General features: G+C 35.7%; 1 protein-coding gene across 5 annotated transcripts in view; it reads right to left on the bottom strand.

Annotated features, from left to right (window-relative positions):
* Positions 1–19,597, bottom strand: part of LOC104608052 (inositol hexakisphosphate and diphosphoinositol-pentakisphosphate kinase VIP2-like) — a 95,982-nt gene extending 76,385 nt beyond the window's left edge. The window contains exons 1-5 of one of the 5 annotated variants that reach the window (XM_088904171.1): positions 19,000–19,597; positions 18,794–18,853; positions 18,441–18,487; positions 16,138–16,221; positions 2,723–2,786 (exon numbers count right to left, since the gene is read on the bottom strand). In XM_088904171.1, the coding sequence (XP_088760297.1) occupies positions 2,723–2,786; positions 16,138–16,221; positions 18,441–18,487; positions 18,794–18,853; positions 19,000–19,086 (342 nt within the window). In that variant the 5' untranslated portion in view covers positions 19,087–19,597. Of the gene's footprint in view, positions 1–30; positions 92–203; positions 413–2,722; positions 2,787–16,137; positions 16,222–18,440; positions 18,488–18,793; positions 18,854–18,999 lie in introns of those variants that run through there. The other 4 variants (XM_010273910.3, XM_088904170.1, XM_088904172.1 and 1 more) reach the window with 4 other exon arrangements.
* Between the last annotated feature and the right edge of the window lie 1,421 nt (positions 19,598–21,018).

Raw genomic sequence — 21,018 nt, 5'->3', positions numbered from 1 at the left:
AAATATAGATCAAAGAGCAGGGAGCCTTACTGGCAACTCACACCACACCACATTTAAGAACCAATAAGAAGAGAACCTCAACCATGGTCACCTGTTTCAATGGTTCAACCAGTTTGTATTCAGGTTCACATTTTGCAATTTGCAATCACTAAAGGACTGAATTAGTTAATAGGTAATTTTCTAAAATATAAAATTTACTTTACTTTTATTATACGGCAGCACAGTGCACGAGGCACCTGCCAATGTGGGGTCTGAGGGACAGATGCAGCCAGCCTTCCAAGATTTGAACCATGGTCACCCAAGTTGCAATGGAGCAAACCAACCATTGCGCCAAGGCCCATACTCATATGATTACAACAATAAAAGTCATTTCATTTGCTGATGACATTGTTTTAATTGATGAAACTAATGAAGGATTAAATGCAAAATTAAGTTTATGGACAAATACCCTAGAAACAAGTAATTTTAAAATAAGTAGGACTAAAACAGAATGTATGATATGTAATCTTAATAATAATAAGAAGAATAAGAATAAGAATAAGAATAATAAGAATAGGAGTGCAAATGATGATACACTTAGGGTTGGAGGTCAATAGATAACGCAATGTAACATTTTCCATTACCTTGGTCCAATAATTCATAACAAGGGTGAGATTGAGGAGGATGTTGCCCATAGAATTAGAGTGGAATGGACAAATGGAGGGGTGCATCTGGAATCATACACGATAGACGAATACCACTTAGATTTAAAGGAAAATTTTATAAAAGAGTTGTAAGGCCAACCACATTATATGGAGCAGAATGTTGGGCAATCAAGAAACATGTCCAAAAAATGAGTGTGGCAGTAATGTTTATGCTGAAAGGGTAGGATCAGAAATGAAGCCACTCAATAGCAGTGTTTTAAAAGCACAAGGGGCTTTTTGCACATGAGGCACAAGGCACACGCCTTTCGTAGCAAGGCACATAAACGCAAAAAAAGCTAAAATTTCAAAAAAAAAAAGCCAGAAAATTAAAAATGCAAAATATTAAAAACATTAAACACAATATTAATTAAAAATATAAACTTAAAATTTAAAATAAATGTTTTAAAAAACTATTATCTCAAATTAACATACATAAACATAACATCTAAAATATATTTAAAATGAAAATTTAAAAATAAAATGAAGAATAACATATAAAACATATTCAAGCATGTGAAACTCTCTCTGTCTTTATTTTTTTTCCCAATTGCATTATTTCAAATAGATAATGTGATTTTAAACATTATGCATTCTTGATCCTACAAGCCGCCTTTGTACCGAGCCCCTCGAGGCAAGCCGCCTTTCAACCTAACATTACCAATAACCAACCCCCCCTCTCCCTTCAATTTCACCACATTTTCCCATCTAACCAAATGATCATTCTTTTTTCCCTAGCTCCCAAAGAAAATCCCTCATGATTTTTTCAATTTTCCTCACTATCCCTTATGGCATCCTAAACACTGACATGTAGTACACTGGAAGATTTGCTAGGGTAGACTTAATAAGAGTTATCCCCCCCATCAAAATATAGATCCTTTTCCACCCTACCAAGCGTTTCTCGACTCTTTCCACCACTGGAGACCAAAAGCAAGCAGATCTAGGGTTATCTCCTAGGGGTTAGCCTAAGTATTTCATCGGCCACTCTCCCTTCTTGTAAGCTAGGGAATCTACCAAAATCCTTAACTCATCCTCTTCAATATTGGTTCCAACCAATAAGCTCTTTAACCAATTAATCCTCAAATTAGACATCCTCTCAAAAAATTTCACAACCAACCTCAAGTTTTCCACTCCCTAGTCCCTACAGTCTCCATCACCAAATATCAGAATGTCATCAACAAACTACAAGTGAGTGCCCAAAATATTATCTCTCCCCACTGACCAACCTCTGAATAATTGTAGGCAATTTGCTCTAGAAATCAATTTGCTTAGGGCTTCAGCAATCAAAGTAAATAGAAAGGGAGAAAGGGGGTCACCCTGCCTATGAGTAGTGACTAGTTTGTAAACAACCCTTAATTCATTTACACCACAAATTTCCAAAACCACGCCTCCTCATAATATCAATTAAGAAGTTCCAATCCACCAAATCATAGGCTTTTTGTACCTAGCACCCCAAGAAACAGCTAGCACTATCTCCCACTGTATACACTTTTTAAAGTCCTTCAACTTTTGTTTTGAAATCCTAACTAGAATAAGATTTATATAGCTTACTTGATACAATTTTTCCTAATGAAATTTTATTTTTACTATCAAAAAAATACCTATGCAAAAACCTTATTGAGTTCATTTTGCACCATATCTGAGTTAATTTGACTTTCAATTAAACTTGGTTATGTCATATCATGCTTCTAGTGTACATATGGACATATATAATATGTACAAATGTATGCATGTATGTAAAATTCTTAATTTTTGAAATTTTCAAAAAAAAAAAAAACTTGATACAATAGTTTAACTCATTTTGGTTGTACCTTTTCTACAATTTGCAATACAATTATGATTTTCAGAGCATTCCCGAAAAGAATCATTCAGGTAATTTTGATGGAGCATGATATGAGAGAACTAGGGGTTACCCTCTCTCCTTCAGTATAAAATGTGTGTGTGTGTGTGTTCGTGTCTGCAACCAAAATGCCATACAATCTAAAATGGTTCATGGATGGATATTATAGCAGCCCAGATGAATGAAGTGTTTGGAAACATACCTCATATACCTTCCTTCTGTCATGAAGAAGGTGTTGGGGTTCCAATTCATTTACCAAAAATGGCCTGAAAATGTTGAATATTCAATCAGTGCAGAAAACAAGGGTGAACCAGATAGCATGGCAAGATTCTTTTTACATGCCACGTCAAAAACTTATCAAAAATAAAAAGAATTAATTACTGAATTTGGCCTGTTGATTTTAAGGGAATACTTTCATGTTCCTTGTTAAAGGCAATGTTTTGACAAGCAGACTGCAAATGAAATTGGAAAAGAATCCAGTTTAACCACACAATTTAACATTAAAACCATCAAAAACTTCCCAGTAATCACTTATCATGAAGTAGGATCCACTTCCCAGTTTTCTCAGTTCAAGTGGCTAGTTAAACCTGGTTCAGAACTTGGATGTTATTCCAAACACAAGTATCACATGCAAAGCCAGTAGTGAGACAATTAATCACTACTTCATCTGTTGCAATTTCATTTCAAGAAATTGGAAGCGGTTTATGCTCTTTCTTGGCATTTAATAGCAGCCTTTGTTGACATGTTTTTTGATAGATAAAAAATCAAACTTTCATTAAATCAAAGACAGATTACATGACAGTCCCTTGGAAAGGTGTGAGGAGCCGCCTCTCCAAATAGAAAGCACATAAGCTAAAGCAAAAAGTGCATAAGTGCTGATACAAAATTACAGTTGAGCCCAGATATTTGCCCCTTGTTTTTCCAAGACATCAGCAAAGGCATTAGCTGATCTCACCACCCACTGTATTGTTACATACATATTCCTTATCAGCTATTTGAATTTCTTTTAGCTCATTCTTGTAACCTCACGCAACATCCTCTGGATTATTTAACCATTCCACCACTAACTTAGAGTCCCCTTCAATCAGCAGCTGCTCCACACCCAATTCCTTTGCAAGAAATACTCCTTGTATGGCAGCTAGCAATTCTACCCTAACAGAATTCCCAACGCCCAATGGGCCAGAGTAGACATTTAAATTCCCCCCACCCCAAAAAAAAAACAATAAATAAATAGAGGCAAAATCATATGCTGATGTGTAACTTCATGATCTAATAACAAGATTCAATCATCAAAATTCATTGTGCACCTGGTTACCATCATAGTGGCCTATCGAATTCTGATCAGTGATGAGTTTCAAGGCATTCCATTGATTCTGTGATTGAAGAAGGCAGCTTATCAAGAACTAATCTTCCCTCCCACACAGGGCCATTAGGCTCTACTTTGGTGCTCCATAACTCAAAGCCTTCATGAGTGAGAGTAGATTATAGAGATCATAGAATAAGTGCATCGTCATCTATTCCAGTCAGGCCACAAATGCAACTAAGAGTTGAGATGTTAGCTCTTTTCCATGGCCCCAAGCTGATCTGTTTACATGGCTTTGAGAGAATCAAGATTGAGGTTGACTCTGATCGTAATAGGCCAGATGCATCATGGATCTGATGGTCCATTAGTTTTGCATCATGACATCAAGATCACAGTTTTGGTGTCTGCAGTGAATAGCTTGTTAAAATGAATCCCAAGGTTGGAAAACTTGCTCCAGAGCCAGATGGATTTACAATGGCCTTTTATCATTCATGATTGTTGGGAAATAATTAGGGAGGATTTAATAAAAGTATTCAGAAAGTTTTGTAGGAGGGGAATTATCAATCCAGGTATGAAACTCAACATTCATTGTTTTGGTGCCAAAAAGGATCAAAAAGGTGCTTCCCTCATTGATATCACAGACTCAAGGGGCCTTTATTCAGAATAGACAAATTGTTCACCAAATTTTAATTGCGAATGAATGCGCAGAGGCCCAAAAAAATCCAGGAAAAAGGTCATAGCAATTAAATTGGACCTGGAGAAAGCCTATTATCTTGTGGATTGGGAATTCCTAATTAACATTTTAAGAAGTGGCTTTGGAGGGTTGCGGTGCAAGTGGATTAGAGGATGTTTGCAAACTAGTCACTTCGCAGTCATTGTTAACGGGTTAGTGATTGATTCCTTGGAGGGGATCTGAGCACTTAGGTGGTCCTCTTTCACCTTTTCTATTTATCTTGGTGGCTGAGGTTTTTTAGTAGGTTGATCTCAAGATCCAATTGTTTGCAGCTTTTCAGAGGTTGGACAGTAAGAAGAGATAGAGTTTTGGTGACTCACCTTCAATTTGCAGATGATATCTTGACCTTTTGTTATGGGGAAAATAAAGAAGGAATTGCAAACCTAAAGTTGGTGGTTAACCTTTTTTAGAGAGTGTCCAAAGTGTTAATTAGGATAAGAGTAAGGTGGCAGGTATCAATCATGAAGAAGGAGTGTTGAGTTCCTTGGCTGAGATTTTGGGATGTGAGAGGGGGGAGTGGCCTTTCAAAAACTTAGGATTACCCCTTGGGGACAACCCTAGATTGGCTAGTTTTTGAAATTCAGTGGTTAAGTGGTTCGAGAAGAGACTAGCTAGGTGAAAATGGAATTATATATCTTTTGGTGGAAGGATTACTTTAATTAAATCCACTTTAACTAACCTCCCAATTAGACCTGTTCACAGGCCGGGTTCAGGCCAGGCATTGTCTCCATATCAATCGAATACATTCAAGCCCAAGCCCAAGCCCAGCCCTCATATAAAGCCCGAAGCCCAGGCTCGAGCCCGATCAAAATTTTGAAAACAGATCATTTTTCTTTGTTTATTCAATAGAAAAAGTGTTTTATTTATAATAAAATCCCTCAAAACTCAAAAATAATAAAAGATCTCACTATTATTTGAAAAAAGAGAAGAGGAACAAAGAAAAAATATTGTATATATATATATATTTTATTATATAATATATATTATTAAGTCAGGCTCGGGTCGAGCTTTTCCCTGAAAAAAGGTTGGGCCCGGTGTTTTAGGCCCGATCCCAAGCCCACAAGCCTGAAATTATGTCCAAGCCTGACTTAGAACAAGTCGGGCCAGACCAGCCCATCGGGATACCCGGCCCATGAACAGGTTTACTCCCAATCTATTTCATGTCAATTTTCAGAATGGCCCAATCAATTGTTAAAAGGATTGAGAAGGTAATGAGAGATTCTCTATGGGAGTCAAGGGAATGGAAAAAGACCATTTAGTACAATGGGAGAAGGTGACTAGAAGAAAAGGTTTTGGAAAAAAAAAACCATTTGGCTTTGAATTTGAAGACAATGTTTTGTGAAGATGTTTGGATTGGGGAGTCCTCTTAAAAGATGCTCATCCCTCCCTGTTTGTTCTGTCCAATCTCAAAGATAAGCCTATATTTGATTTTCTTCTCTCTCACCCCTCATAATCTGGGTTGAGTTGGAACTTGGGTCTCACCAGGAACTTTAGGGGGTCAAAAATCTCCTTTGTATCTAGTTTGCTGCACCTCCCAGAGTCTGTTGTCCAGCATGTAGAGGGTGTGGATAATCGAGTTTGGGTTAACTAGTGTTTTTTATGTAAGTTGCATGGTGAGACTACTTTCCATCTTTTAATCTCCTATCCTTTTGTTTGTTGCATTTGGGAGTGGTTCTCTCCTTTTTGTTCCAAGTGGAATCCTCCAGCAAGCTTTGAAATATTGTTTAGCCCTCCTATGTTGAGTTGCACTTCTAAGAGAGGCAAGATTCTTTGGAGGTGCACTCGGATAGCGATGTTCAAGAATTTTTGAGGATAAGGAGAGGAGCAAGGAGGCATTGTTAGAAGTAATAACACTAAGAGTAGCTTTTTCGGTGAAGACTTTGAAGTTGTTTGCTGACTTTAAGGTGGAAGATTTCTTCGGGTGTTGGGGGAAATTGTTGGATCTCCCTCCAGGAAACAAAAATCCCTTGAGGTGTGGTCTCCTCCAATGGTCGGGTGGTTCAAATTGAACTTTGATAGTAGTAGTTTGGGATTTCCAAGTCCATTTGGAATTGAAGGATTCATTAGAGATGAGGGTGGCACCATACAGGCTTTGTTTTCAGGTCCAATTGGACAATGTGATACAGTTACTGCAAAATTTTTTTCTGCAGTGTTTGGGGTAAAAATGGCTAGAGACATGAGAGCAGAAAGATTGGTTCTTGAAGGTGAAACAAAATTGGTAGTGGGGTGGTTAAAGAAAGGTGAAGGGATGATTTGGAGGCTTAGAAATGAATTCAAGCACTTCAAATGGCTTTCAAGAGATAATGATAATTCAAATCAAGTGAGTTAGGAGATCTGCCAATAGTTTAGCAGAGGGTTTATGAAAACAAGGAGTAAATAGACAACAGATGTACTGGGCTCAGTTGTAATAAAGATTGTGATACAGTTGGGTGTGTTTGTCTTGCATTGGGTTAGACAGTTTCTTCACAACTTCTGGTTGTAATGTTTCTCTTTCTAATTAATGTATTGATGAATTCCTGTGTTGCTGATCAAAAGAAAAGGTTGGAAAACTTGATGATGGATAATCTTGCTAGGGATGAGTAGAGAGGAATAACATGTACTGGGGGCTTGTTCCTTAATAAAGATAATCTTGTTGTCTTTATTTGCCTCTTCATGTTTCCCCCTCCTCAATCCCCGGGAAAAAAAAATATTACAGTTTCTTTTAAGCAGGTTATATATATAAAATTGGACGGTCCATGTCAGCATGTCTCTCTTTTGAGAGAAGCTATTTATCTATTTTCTCCATTTTCTCTTATTTTCTTTTGTTTTAAAAATATAAAACAGTAATCATTGCTTACCTTGATTAGATTAATAAAGCTGCATGCTATTAGAGAGAAACCTTTGGGTTTTCCAAGGCCTCTTATTTTAATTTTTAAACAATCAAAAAATTATTAATTTAAAAATCAACAAAATTTTCACTAAAAATAAATATTAAATATTTAAAATGTGTTTCAATTCCACTTAAAAATCAAACTTAATAAACGCTAATAAAAATAAGAAATTTAAATATAAATATATTAATTGATAATTTTAATAATATTATTAGATAACTTATGAGTTGAGACCATTATTGTGCATCATGAACTCATTAAAAATGATAAAAGTTAATGGAAATTTAAAATGCAGAACCCATTTTATTAACAGTATTTTATTGCAAAAAATTACTGAATAATAATGAAAAAAGAACAATTAATTAAAAATAAGAAATTTAAATATAAAAATATTAATTGATAGTGTTAATAATATTATTAGATAACTTTGTATTAATGCATTTTTAATTAATTAATAATTTTTATGAGTTGAGACCTTTATTGCGCACAATCAACTCATTAAAAATGATAAAAAATCATGAAAATTTAAAATGCAGAACATGTTTTATTAACAGTATTTTATTGCAAAAATTATTGAATAATAATGAAAAAAAATACCAACAATAAATTAAAAATCCAAAAAATTCTGAAAAACCTAAACATAATTAAAATACTAAAAATAATTAAAATTTTTTGAAAATTAACAAAATTTTATACTAATAAGGGTATTTACTGAAAATAATTAAAAAGTACAACTAATAGTATTTTATTATTAAAAAATACCAAAAAATATTAAAAAATACCCAAGCCAGAAATTATTGAAAAATATTGAAAATTAGCTGTATTTTTTATTAATTATGGTATTTATTTAGTTATTTAATTTACTTTTACTGAAAGCAAATGCAAATTAATTTTGTAATGACTAATATGCAAAAATAAATGCTGAAAATACTAAAAATTATTGAAAATATTCATATGCAAAAATTACTGAATAATAATGAAAAAAACACCAAAAATTAATTAAAAATCCAAAAATTCTGAAAAACCTAAAGCTTAATTAAAATACTAAAAAAGTAAAAAAAATTAAATTAATTGTATTTTATTGCAAAAAATACTGAATAATAATGAAAAAATAATGCATTTTAATTATTAATAGTAATATAATTAACAATAATTATTTTTAAACTGTAATTAACAATAATTATAATTTAAGCTATAAATAGTAGGAAATTACATTTAATTACCAAAAAGTTATATATAATTACAAGAAAAGTACATTTAATTAGTTTTAGCCAAGAAATTAGCAATATTTCTGAAAATATGATAATTTCCAGAAATTACTGTATTTTAAATAAATATAACAATTTAATAATTACAATATATTAATAGATAACAATATTGTAATAATTAATAATATTAAGTACCAAATTGTTTATAACTTAACCTAGCCCGATTAGATCTATAAATTTGCAAGTTCAAGCAACTATTTTCTTTGATTTAGGTCTAGCTGAGATATGCACCATGCCCACACATTATGGACAATCAGATTCGAAGTCTAATTGGGTATCAAACTTTTGGAGTCCAATGATGGCTTTAGTGGATAGGGCCCAAACTAAACAACCCCTAATAAGCTCAACTTGGAAGTTATATGCATATATGGTAAATATTATTATATAATTTTTAAATAACAAATTTTATATTAATATATATAGAAATATTATATATTTGTATACTAGATTATAATTAAATAAAACTTTAATTTGTAAAAAATCATAGTTTTATAATTAACACAGGCCTCTTTATCAACAGAAAATGTGTAAGCCCGAGCCTGAGCCCAGCCCGACTATCGGACCTAGATATTGAGCCTGAGCCCAGCCCTTATATAAAGCTCGAAGCCCGATCTGTACACAAAATGTCTTATTTTCAGTATACTTTTATAAACTAATAATATATTAATTTAGTAATAATTTAATAAATTAATAAACTAATTTATATTTCCTAATAGTAAATTGATATTTATTAATAATTTAAGAAGCATATATATATTATATTTATTATATATAACATAAGTATTTTTTGTATATGTAATGGTACCGGGCCCGGGCCAGGCTTTCTTCCCACGAGCCTGAAATTTTGTCCAAGCCTAAAAAATAATAGGTCAGGCCAGGTCGGGCTACCCGGCCCATGAATAGGTCTAATTGTATATATAAACAATTGTATACATAAAAATCATATGAAATAAAAATTTAAACATCTTTTTCAATTTTTTTAAAAATGGACCTCTCATAGCTTGGCCTGGTCCGCAACCTGGCCTGGCCTGGCCGAAGGCTCAACCCAACCCACAGCACAGCCTGGCACGGGCTCGGGCTCGGGCCATGGGTCATGCCGAACTGACCCCCAAATTATCCCAGGGGAGTGAGGCACGGCAGGGGATGCCCTGTGGGCCAGCACGGCATAGCCCGCACTTTGTGCGGGGCCGCATGCAAGTCGTGTCGTGCCAGCCCAGCATAACCCGATTTACACCTCTACTTGAACTCGCCCAATACTAGGGACAGGGGGAGGAAATTTGAGGATTCCCCATCCTTGATGAGGAGTGGAGTGCCTTGCCCCTGAACTCGCCCGACATTGAGGAGTGGTTGCCTTGCCTTGAACCCACTTGACACTGGGGACAAGGCAAGGATGGGTAGAGTGTCTTGACTATGGGGCAAGGAGGTGCCCCGCCCTAAACCCACCCCGTTGTCATTCCTATATAATTGTTAATTATTAGTGAAATTAATAAAAATGTTAGTTTTTGCAATTATTTATTTATTTAAAGTTAATCAAAGTTTCATTTAAAAATAATAAAAATAACAAAAATTATTAAAATTACTACAAATTATTAATAAAACTAAATTTATTAAAAATATTTATTCATATTAAATTAACAATAATTATTTTCTGTAAATCAACATTAAATGAAAAATACAATTATTAAAATTTTAGATATTAACAATAACTTTGAATACTTTTAGTTAATTAACAACAAATTTTGATTATTAATTTAATATTAATTAATAGTAAATAAAATTATTAAATCTTTCAGATTTTCTCGTGCACCGCACGAATCCCCTCTAGTATAGTTGAAAATCAAATCAAGCCATCCACACCACAAATAACTAGCTACTTCATTGGACATCCTAGAGAAGAATGTCACCGATGCAAGGTCAAAAAGAAGGGTGGGAAAGAAAGCTTTAGAGATGTAGGCATCCAAATGGAACCAAATGAGATAGCAAATTGTGAAACAGTGTTCGGATGTGAGGTTAAATTGTGGCCCCCTTAAGTATTTGGGATTACCTTTGGGAGAAAACCCAAGATAGATATCCTTTTGAGAGGTAACCATTGAGAGGTTTTCAAAAAAAAAAAGGTCGGCAGTATGGAAAAAAGAACTATATCTCAAAAGAGAGCAGGTTAACTGTCATTAAATCTGTCTTTCCAAATCTTCTAATTTCCTTTCTCTTAGCCTTCAAGGTTCATTGAAAGGTGGTTCAAAAAATAGAAAATCATTAGGGCCTTTTGGTGGGTTATGGGGATGATAAAAAGGACCATCCAATGAGCTGGAAAGAAGCCTGTAAAATCAATGAAGACAAAAGGTTGGGGATGGGAAAATTGAAAAAGAAGAAGAATGTGGCACTTCTTGAGAAGTGGCTGTGGAGATTCACAAAGGAAACTGAGTCACTCTGGTATTTGGAAGAGCATCTTTTTTTTTATCAATAACAAAGATTTCATTAATTAAACAGAATAATTAATTACAGACGAGGGGAGATAAACTTTCTTAACTCCCCCAACAAAGGCAAAAGCCCTCAAAATGAAAAAACCAAAATTACAACTGAGCCCAAAATAAAGAGTACCTAGTCACCCCTTGCTTTGCTAACCCATCTGCAAACGAATTAGCAGATCTCTTCACCCAGTTGTACCTTATTTTCATGCCTTATTTTCATGTCCTTAGCCAACACCTGAATTTTTTTCCATTCATTGGTGCAGTTCCATAACCCAGCCTTGTCTTCTCTTAACCACCCTACTACCACCTCCAAATCCCCTTCAATTACAAGCCTCCTAACATTCATTTCCTTGGCCCTTTGAACACCTTCCAGAGCCGCAAATATCTCAGCCCTGAGAGAGTCACCTGCTCCAATTGGGCCTGAGAACATGGCTGAAAAAATTCCATTCGCATCCCTAAATACACCCCCAATGCCTGAATGCCCAGGGTTCCCTCTACTGCTGCCATCAAAGTTCAACTTTACAAAACCAGTGGGGGGGAGGGATCCAAGACTGACAAAGACTCATTTTCACATGGGCAGAACTAGCAATCTCTTTCCACTTCCTCAGCAAATCGTCCACTATAAAGTCTGTAAATAACTCCGAGGACTTCAACCAATGTACCACCCTTAAGTGAATCAATTCAATCAGACTTTCACAGTTTCTCTCTTTCTCAGAGAAAATTCTTGAATTCCTTTCTTCCCACAATGTCCAGCATACAGCAGCTCTTAGGCACCGCCACATGGTCCTACCCCTCTTCAGATGCCACCTAAAAAAAGAAGAGAAAAGACTTTGCACATTCAAAGGGGGATTCCACCTACATCCAAAAAGAGAAAAAGCCCAATCCCAAATAGTCTTGGCAAGCTAGCAAGAAACCAACAGGTGATAACCAGTTTCCCCATCAGATTTACATAGAATACACCTATGAGGAGATAAACACATCTTGGGTCTCTTTCTTTGAAGCAGATCACAAGTGTTGATTCTTTGTAAGAAAGTTTCCCAACAAAAACTCCCAACCCTAGGAGGAATTGGCTTACACCAAATCTCTTTAACAGGGAAGGATAAACCAACCGAGCTGGAAGGCTGAGTCTTTGAAGAAAGAGGCACAAGAGAAACAGCCTGAGGGGGTGGGGGTCCAAATTCTGGACTATGGACTACACTCAAATGGATGGAGCTCTGAGCTAGCCAGAAATTCCACTCTTAAGAGTCCTTGGAAATTTATCCCGGGTTGCTCCCTACTTTCTCACAACATTTGAGGTATGATTCAATATCTGGAGCAAGGGTAAAGTTCTAGGAAGATCTATGGTGGGGGGGAATCACCTCTTTGCCCGATGTTTCCTAGAATTTACAACCTCTCAACTTTTAATAATAGTTCCATTGCCGATTTGGTTTCCACGAATGAAAGTGGCATTTCTTGGGATTTGGATATAAAGAGGGTTTGAGAGATTCAAAAAAACAGATGAATGTGCCTCTCTACTATAAAATATAAATGATGCTCCCTTTGACTTTTCCGTTGTAGATGAGAGGGTACAGATTCCAAATCATAGTAGACAGCTCTCTTGCACTTCTTTAAAACCCTTTACCCCTCAACCGACATGTTCCATTTTCCAGTCAAAGCTTTGTGGTGTGGTCTTGTGCTCCAAAGGTGAAATTTTTTTGTTGGGAAACAGCCAATCAGGTTATAAGCACTATGAGAGACTCCAAAGAAAAAAAAAAACTTGGTGTATATCCCCTCATGTGTGTGTTCCTTGAGGAATGGAGAAAACACCATCTTCTTTTGAATTGTCACCATGCTACCCAGGTGTGGAACTGTTTCTTTACTCTATTTAAGTGTGTTTGGGCAGCTCCACCCAATGTCATGGATATTTTGACTATGATCTATGAATAGGGGTGAGCATTTGGTTTAATTGGTTAAAAACCGAACCGAATAAACCGAAATTTTAAAAACCCAACTTCAAAAATAAAAACCGAACTGAAACCGAAATTTAGAAAAACCAAAATAACCGAAACCAAAATTTTTGGTTCAGTTTTCGGTTATTTCGGTTAAAACCGAATTTTAATAATATATACTTTATTATATATAATAATGTATATTATATATTAAATATTATAAAATATATATTATGAAATCGAATTTCAGTAAATTATATATTAATATATAAATATATAATATATATTACATATTATATATTATATATTATATATTATATATTACATATTACATATTACATATTACATATTACATATTACATATTACATATTACATATATTATATATAATAATAAAAAGTTCGGTTAATTCGGTTAACCAAAATTCTAATTCCAAAAACCGAAACCGAAAACCGAAGTAACCAAAAACCGAAATAACCAAACCGATTTAACCAAAAACCGAACCAAAAAACCGAAACCGAAATTTTCGGTTCGGTTATTCGGTTTTAACCGAATAATGCTCACCCCTATCTATGAACCCAGTTGCATTCCACAAATGGAGACAAAAAATACTCTGATGACAAGGAGAATAGAGTTGGTTTGTTGATAGACCCCACAATGGTAAGAATAGCACACCGGGCATTGACATTTGATGACTCTACTATGCCATGGATGAAAATCATGAAATGTTAAGAGGATGGAAAATTGTAGCAGGATGTTAAAGCAAGAACCAGCAAAGAGGTGTATTGGAGGAACCAGATGTAGGGATTTTCTTTTACTAAAAATAAAGATGTAGGGATATTGAAGTTCAATTTCAATGGTTGTGGTTTGGGCAATCCTAGGGCCTCAGGTATTTGAGGAGTGATAAAAGACCACAATAGCAACATTATTCTTGGCTTTTCAGGTCTGGTTGGGAAGGAAATTCTTCAAAGGCAGAGTTTCTTGCACTAATACAAGGTCTCAAGTTGATTATTATAAATAGCTGGATTGATGTGACAGTGAAAGGGGATTGCATAACAGTAATATCTTGGACAGAAGATCCAGAAGACATTCCATGGAGTTAGACCCCTGTTGAGACAGGCACTTAACCTACACAGAAATTTGAACATCTCAGTCAAATGGATGCCTAGGTACTCTGTGCTAGCTGATAATTCAAAAAAAACCAAGGGCTGCAAGAGATAGTCTGTGCTTTTGTGTTGTGTAGCCTCATTTTTTGGCTTTGCATGCATTGTACCATATGGCCTGCAAACCACATTTTGGGTAAGTTCGATGAGGTGTCTTTGGTGCATGGCTTTGAGCTATTTCTAGGTTTTTATTGTGGAATGCTTAAGGTGGAAATTGGGAGGAGTGATAGGCTATTATTATTCTTGTCATCAAATATGGTTGGAGGGTTGCAGATGGTCTCCTCTGTTGTGGTAGAGTCTTGCCACTCGAGCACTTTTCAATTTAGTAACTTTGGAGTCTTTTTTATCAATAACAGAGATCAAAGGATTCATCAACAAAATCACCAAAAGCAAAGTAAATAAAGCCTGCAATAGATAAAGGAGTTTCTCACCAACCCCTTCTTTTCTTCTGTTTTTGTTTCAGTGCCTCATGGCATCACTCAATGTAGTCAGAATCTTATGATTTACAATGTGATTCACAATTTGAAATATGAACCCCAAGGGTTTCAATTCGAACCCTTTTTTTCTGAAAAATCTTATGATTTTATTCCGAATCCTATGATTTGATTTATGAATCTTCCGTTTTATATGATTCCTGTGATAAAAAAAAATCAATAAAGAATTAGTTCTCCACTTTTATCATTTTTTGTTATATTTAATTCTTTTAAGTGATATTTGTTTTAAAGCCCTTAATAGAAAATGATTTATTTACATCATTTAAGACCATACACTGAGTTTATTTTCCATCATATGTAAGTTAAAGAGCCATTGTATGTCAATTTATTTGACCTTCAAGTTGAACTTGATTATATTATCACTGGCTTCTATTGTATAAGTGGTAAATTCTATTATTCTAGGTACATATATGGAAGATATGGATTAAAAATAGGGTAAAATTACTTTCCTATGTGTTTCACCTTTTAGCATATCTATATTTAATTTTTGACAAATTTGTAAAAAAGAGAAATTATCTTACAATTCACAATTCAGTTCAATTCAACTTTCTCTACAATTTACAATGCGATTTGATTTTCAGAACATTAGCATCACTTGACACACTTTTTCTTTTATTTTGTAGGACTTTCTTTGCATTTCAATTAGACAAGAGGGTGAAAAGAAAAGGATCCAGCCTCTAAATTTTCTCCACATACATGACAATGTCAATGAAACCACTTTTAATATAATGGCTTCTCTATCTGTCAGTGGTTGATTTTTAAGTATGATGATAATAAGTAACAACCTCCCAAAGAGATCTAAATGCAAGCTCATGTATGTATTAACATGCAGTGTTTCACCCTTCTCTTTTCCTTTTTGTACTTTCTTGATTACTCTTGTTATTTATTGAAAAGAAAATCAAAATAAATGCTTCAATTATCAATTCAGTTACTGTTTTCCTTTTGAAAAAACAAGAAATTGAAATTCCAACTAAATTCATAAAATCAGAAATTACTTACAATAGAATGCCATGTGAACAATTCAAAGTTTCAAAAGAATGAAATACGAAAATGTTATAGCATTACATTATTTAACCAACTTGAATCAGAAACCGATTACCAAATATTGTTGCCAATAAAAACTATTTAAGTTATTCCTCAAAAAAGTATTGTTGTCCAATAATTACCTGAACTTTCAAATAAAGAGAACTTTACTAATAGCAGTAAAGTTGCAATCATATGAGACCTCAAGCTAAACTTCAATCAGTAAAAGAAGAGAATTATAAATTCCCAAACAAAGCATTTGTCACCATATTAATTTATAAAATGAGCTTCATTAATAATAAAGGAAAAGTTTGAATTATCTGAATTAACATAATTGATTGATAAATAAATGAAAAAATAAAACTCACTTCCGCAAAGCAGCATATGCTTCAGCTTTTTCAAGGGGATACCCAGATGAGTAGAAAGCAATCAAGCAATCACATATTGGCCAACTGAAAGAAGCAATATTGTAGTAAATAACCTAGACACGAATATATTAGAAACTAATGAAGTAAACCAACTACTGATTGACACAGATCAAGGTTGCCTTGAAGTTAAAAAGAATGCATATACACATACATATTTACACGCACACATATATATAGGGTAAGGCCCATATAGGGAAATAAGAATCAGCAGGAAGCATGAAGGCTGCAATATTCAAGTTGATGATCACATGACAACCCCAAGAGAAACAATAAAACCAAGTTGTTAAGAGTATTGAGAGATAGAGAAACTTATCTTATAAAAGAAGTAAAACATGAAAACTCCTAAAAAAGTACAACGAAAAGAAAAAGAAACTGCACAAATGTATAAGCCTTAAAAATAAAGCATGATACATTTAACAGTATATTAAATGGCATCCAGGTTAACTTAAGAAGATAAGAGATCACTCAAAATACAATAAAGAAAGGCCACTGGTGATGCTAAAAATAACCTGTCACTGCATGTCTGGACTGTATTCTTCAGGTGGGCAAGCTAGAATTAAAGTGGTCATAAGTGGCAGATTGGTATAGGAATTTTACAAAAGAAGGAAATAGGCTGTGAAGTAGAAATAGTGAAGGCAATAGGGGTTACGACCGGAAGGAACAAAGTCAGCAGGGAATATTAGTATAGTTCAGAACAAGTCTCAAAGAACCATTCAACCTAAAAGCTTAAACTGTTAAGTGAGGTCCTTGAATAGGTTTTATTCTCTAACATGCCCCCTCACACGAAAGCCCATTGCGCTTGAAGTGTGAACAAACACAGGCCCACCCATACCTTGTGCTGAAACTTAATTAATTATAATGGGGGTAATGAGGATCGAACACTAGACCACTTGGTCAAAGTGGCTCTGATACTATCTCAAAGAACCATTGAACCTAAAAGCTTAAGCTGTTAAGTGAGGTCCTTGAATGGGTTTTATTCTCTAACAACAAGGATTAGTGAAAAGAAAAGGATCTAGTAGACATAGTTGATAGAAGTAAAAAACTGTATTATGGGGTCCCCATCAATGTTTTAAAAAGTTAGAGGTGCAACTATGGTGCAAGGAGCACAAGGTGAAGTTCATGCCTGACAATCTGCCTTGAAGGCCCTAGAGTCTCAACTAATCCTACTTGAAGCGCTCCTACAGTCTCAAAACTTGCCTTTTCATGTGAACAGCAGTTTCAGTCTTTCAGACTAAATGCTTGTGGTGGATCATCATTGACCAGCATATTTTTCATGTCAGGAGTTGAGATATGATTGGTAACCATGTCATCATCCATTTTAAAAGGAATAATATGTGCAAGCATTTTTTTGAAGTTCTTGAAAAGCATGCATGACCTTACACCTTCTTGGTCTATGATAGCCTTCAATAAGGCCTAAAAATCCCTTCACAGATACAAGGATCCAAAACACCAATTAAAATTTGAATAGGACAAAGGTTCCATAGCCTATATAGAATCAAAAACTAGCTAAAGACGACACCAAGTCTCCAAGCTGATCTAACTTACAAAAAAGTGATCCTATCATAGATACCCATGATGGGATTACTTTTTGGTTATACCTCTAAGAATTCATATTAAATTGTGCAACATGTGTCTCTCAATATAACCAAATTAGCCTTCAGAATTCAGATGCAAGTTAAAGATCCTTTATTTAAATTAGCAAGGCAAAAGATAGCCTCTAACACTGACTGGTACAATATCCTTGTGAAATTTAAAGATCAGTGGCTCTTGCACTGCCATCTGTTAACTCCAATAATGGCTTCTCTTAAAGCTTCATCTTTGATCATTTATTAATCCATTCTCATTTAGCTCATAAATTCCTCCATTAGAAAGTATTAACTTTACGTTGCATTAACCACCATCATAAACCCGAACATCATAGTTTTGGTCACTGAGCCTCTAAAAACAATGCTGAGTACCACATTGGAAACATGGAATCATTTACCAACATACAAAAGGGTATTCCTGATCAGATGATTATAGTTTTTGGAATTACTAAAATGCAAATTGAAGCAAAGTTCATCAGGAATGTTTCACTTGTCTCCTATGTCTAATAACACTAAGTTGTGAATATAATATTCACAACCTTCTAACACATCATCAAAAGGGAAGAAGGTAACTGACATAAATAAGGAAACAGATACATGAAAATTTTATATATCAAAAGCATACATTCGCTTCAGTTAAATGCAAAAAAGGCATACCTCTCTACCGGATCCTCAAGAATAGTTTTGTCGCCAAAAAATATCATCTGCAAAACATAGAAAAGTAAATATGAGGAAAAAATGACTACGTAATTTCAGAATTAAACGATTAAAGCAAGAAAACAGTTGCAAATGCTGTAGAATTTGAGCATTTCCAGGATCCATAATGCAACACAAACAAACTAATCTCAATTTTATTTCCTTGATCTAATCATCTAGATTCCAGCCAATGTCAATGAATTCAAACCTGAATTTCAAATAAAAAGTAGAACGACAACAGACATTGTACCAGTAAGCAGCCTACCAGGCAAGGAAACAAAGCAACAGAGTTTGATTGATACAGGAAACAATACCTGAAATTCACCAAACGCCTCTAGCCTCTCAAGAATCTGCTTCATGGGACCCGAAAACACCTGATACCACAAAGCAGAAACGAAGAAACAAATCCACGTGTAGTAAGTAAGGACGCAAGCAAAACACGAAGGCAAATGTACGGAAACTACAACTAAAACACCCCTGTTAACAGGGAGGTACACGAGCTGGGCAAAAGGAAAAGGACCTCCGAGCCGCATTTCACCTTCTTTTCCATGACGCAGACGCCAATCTTTATCTTGGCACCAACATTTCCCCCCTCCTCCTTCGCCATCTCTTCTCTTGCCGCCTCTGTTTCTTAAAAAAAAAAAAAAAAACTCTTCTGTTTATCGCTGCTTCTACGGACTCGAAATCAGAAGACGAATTTAAAAAAAAAAAAAAAAAACCGTCTCATTCAAGTCCTCCAATCACTCATCCCAGGTCAAATCAATATCTCTACATTAAACTAACAGGACTGAACGTAAGACAGTGTAGTTTCCATTAATAAGAACACAGAGACACTCTTCTTCCTCTTCTTCTTTCTCCGTCGTCTCTGCAAAACTACAGCAACTGAATATATGATAAAACGAGGCAGAAGAACGAGTCACCCCAAGTCGTTATCCAACACAGGAGGCGGGCGGGACGCGCGCGGGGTTCATGCGAAAGGTTGAAAGTACACACCGACTCAGGCAGTCTCGCTTGCTTTATTAAGACCTCTTTTTGCGTCACGGAGCAAAAAGCAAAATGCGTCGAGACGCATCGATTAAGATGAGCCAACTGAGATTCTTGTGAGTTGTGAATCGAGATTCTGGAATATACATCGATCGATCCGTCCATCCATCTCAGAGATGAATATTCATTGATATGACCAAGCCCACGTGGAAATTTTTTACGAGCCACACGATTCAGATTTTGAACCCCCCCGAAAGCTCATCTGGTGGCGACCATGCTAGCAAAGTAGCAATAGCATCATCATACAGGGATTCCGGATTCGGAATGAATTTACTTCCAAACAGAAGATTCCAAATCGGTGGCGTTGGGATTTGTTTTGTTTGTAGCCAGAGGGCCCAGAGCCCAGATGTATGTGTGAATCAGTGAATGAATCTATGGTGAGTATTGGATCTGGATAAGCGTGTAACGAATAATGAGGGTGGGGCAAGGGTCTGGCCCACGGTTGCCTACTTTTCTCCGTGTCTCCAGTGGGCCCGAGCCCAACCCACCCTTTATATAAAATGTATGATGGCTATGGTGGGGAAGTGGGAGTTGGACACAAGGCAGTGCGCATCACTAGCAACCTTTCGAGAGAATGAGATCCACTAGAATCTCCAATACAGTACAGTTGAGAATTGAGATTGGAACCAAAGCTTGGCCGAGTTGGGTTGAGTTGAGAATAATGCGATGGATTTAGGAGGAAGAACAGTTTATACTTTGGTCTGGACCTCTGGTTGGTTACAACTTAGAACATTCGAGATATAGACCAGAAAACAATTTGATGCATATGCAATGAAAAAGGCAGAAACTAACAGATGATTGTATGAAATGAATTACGTGTGTTTGGTTGCCAAGAAGAAGAAGATGGAGGATTCATCTAATGGATAAAGGAAAATAACAGATGATTATATTGTATGGATTTATTTTTTCTTTCTTAAGGGAGATAAACATGGAATCGGAATTCCATTTTCCAGATAGAAATGGAGGTTACACGTACTCGTTCTGCTTTGGTTGTTAACGACGGCAAGAGTGCAAGACTGGTTGTTCATTATCTCACGTTTTTTCTCATTTTTCCTTCTTAGTTTAGTTGAATTTTTAGACAACTTGTCCCCTTTCATTTTCTTACCTTCCAAACGTATCCGGGTAAGTGCAGCTAATCCATTGGGTGGCACCTGATGAAGAGAAATTTGGCCCGACCTCGCAATCGCCCGACACGTGGCAAAGGCAAGCAACTCGGGACAGTAGAGTGCCCGAAAGCGAACATCGGAAGCAAGTCCAAGCTCACTACCGAGCCCGAACTCCAGACCGCTCTACTGAGTCTGAGCTCCCTACCAAGAGTCCGAGCTCCCTACTAGGAGCCCGAGCTCACTATTAAGAGCGAGCTCCCTGTTAAGGGTCCGAGCTCCCTAAGTAAGAACCCGAGCTCCCTAAGTCCGAGTTCCCTATTAAGAGCAAGCACCCTACTAGGAGCCCGCTCCCTGTTAAGAGCGAGCTCCCTGTTAAGGGTCCGAGCTCC

The sequence above is a fragment of the Nelumbo nucifera genome, chromosome 4, assembly GCF_055504915.1.
Source record: "Nelumbo nucifera cultivar China Antique chromosome 4, China Antique-T2T, whole genome shotgun sequence".
NCBI classification, from domain to species: domain Eukaryota; kingdom Viridiplantae; phylum Streptophyta; class Magnoliopsida; order Proteales; family Nelumbonaceae; genus Nelumbo; species Nelumbo nucifera.
This window is presented reverse-complemented; position numbering and strand designations above follow the sequence as displayed.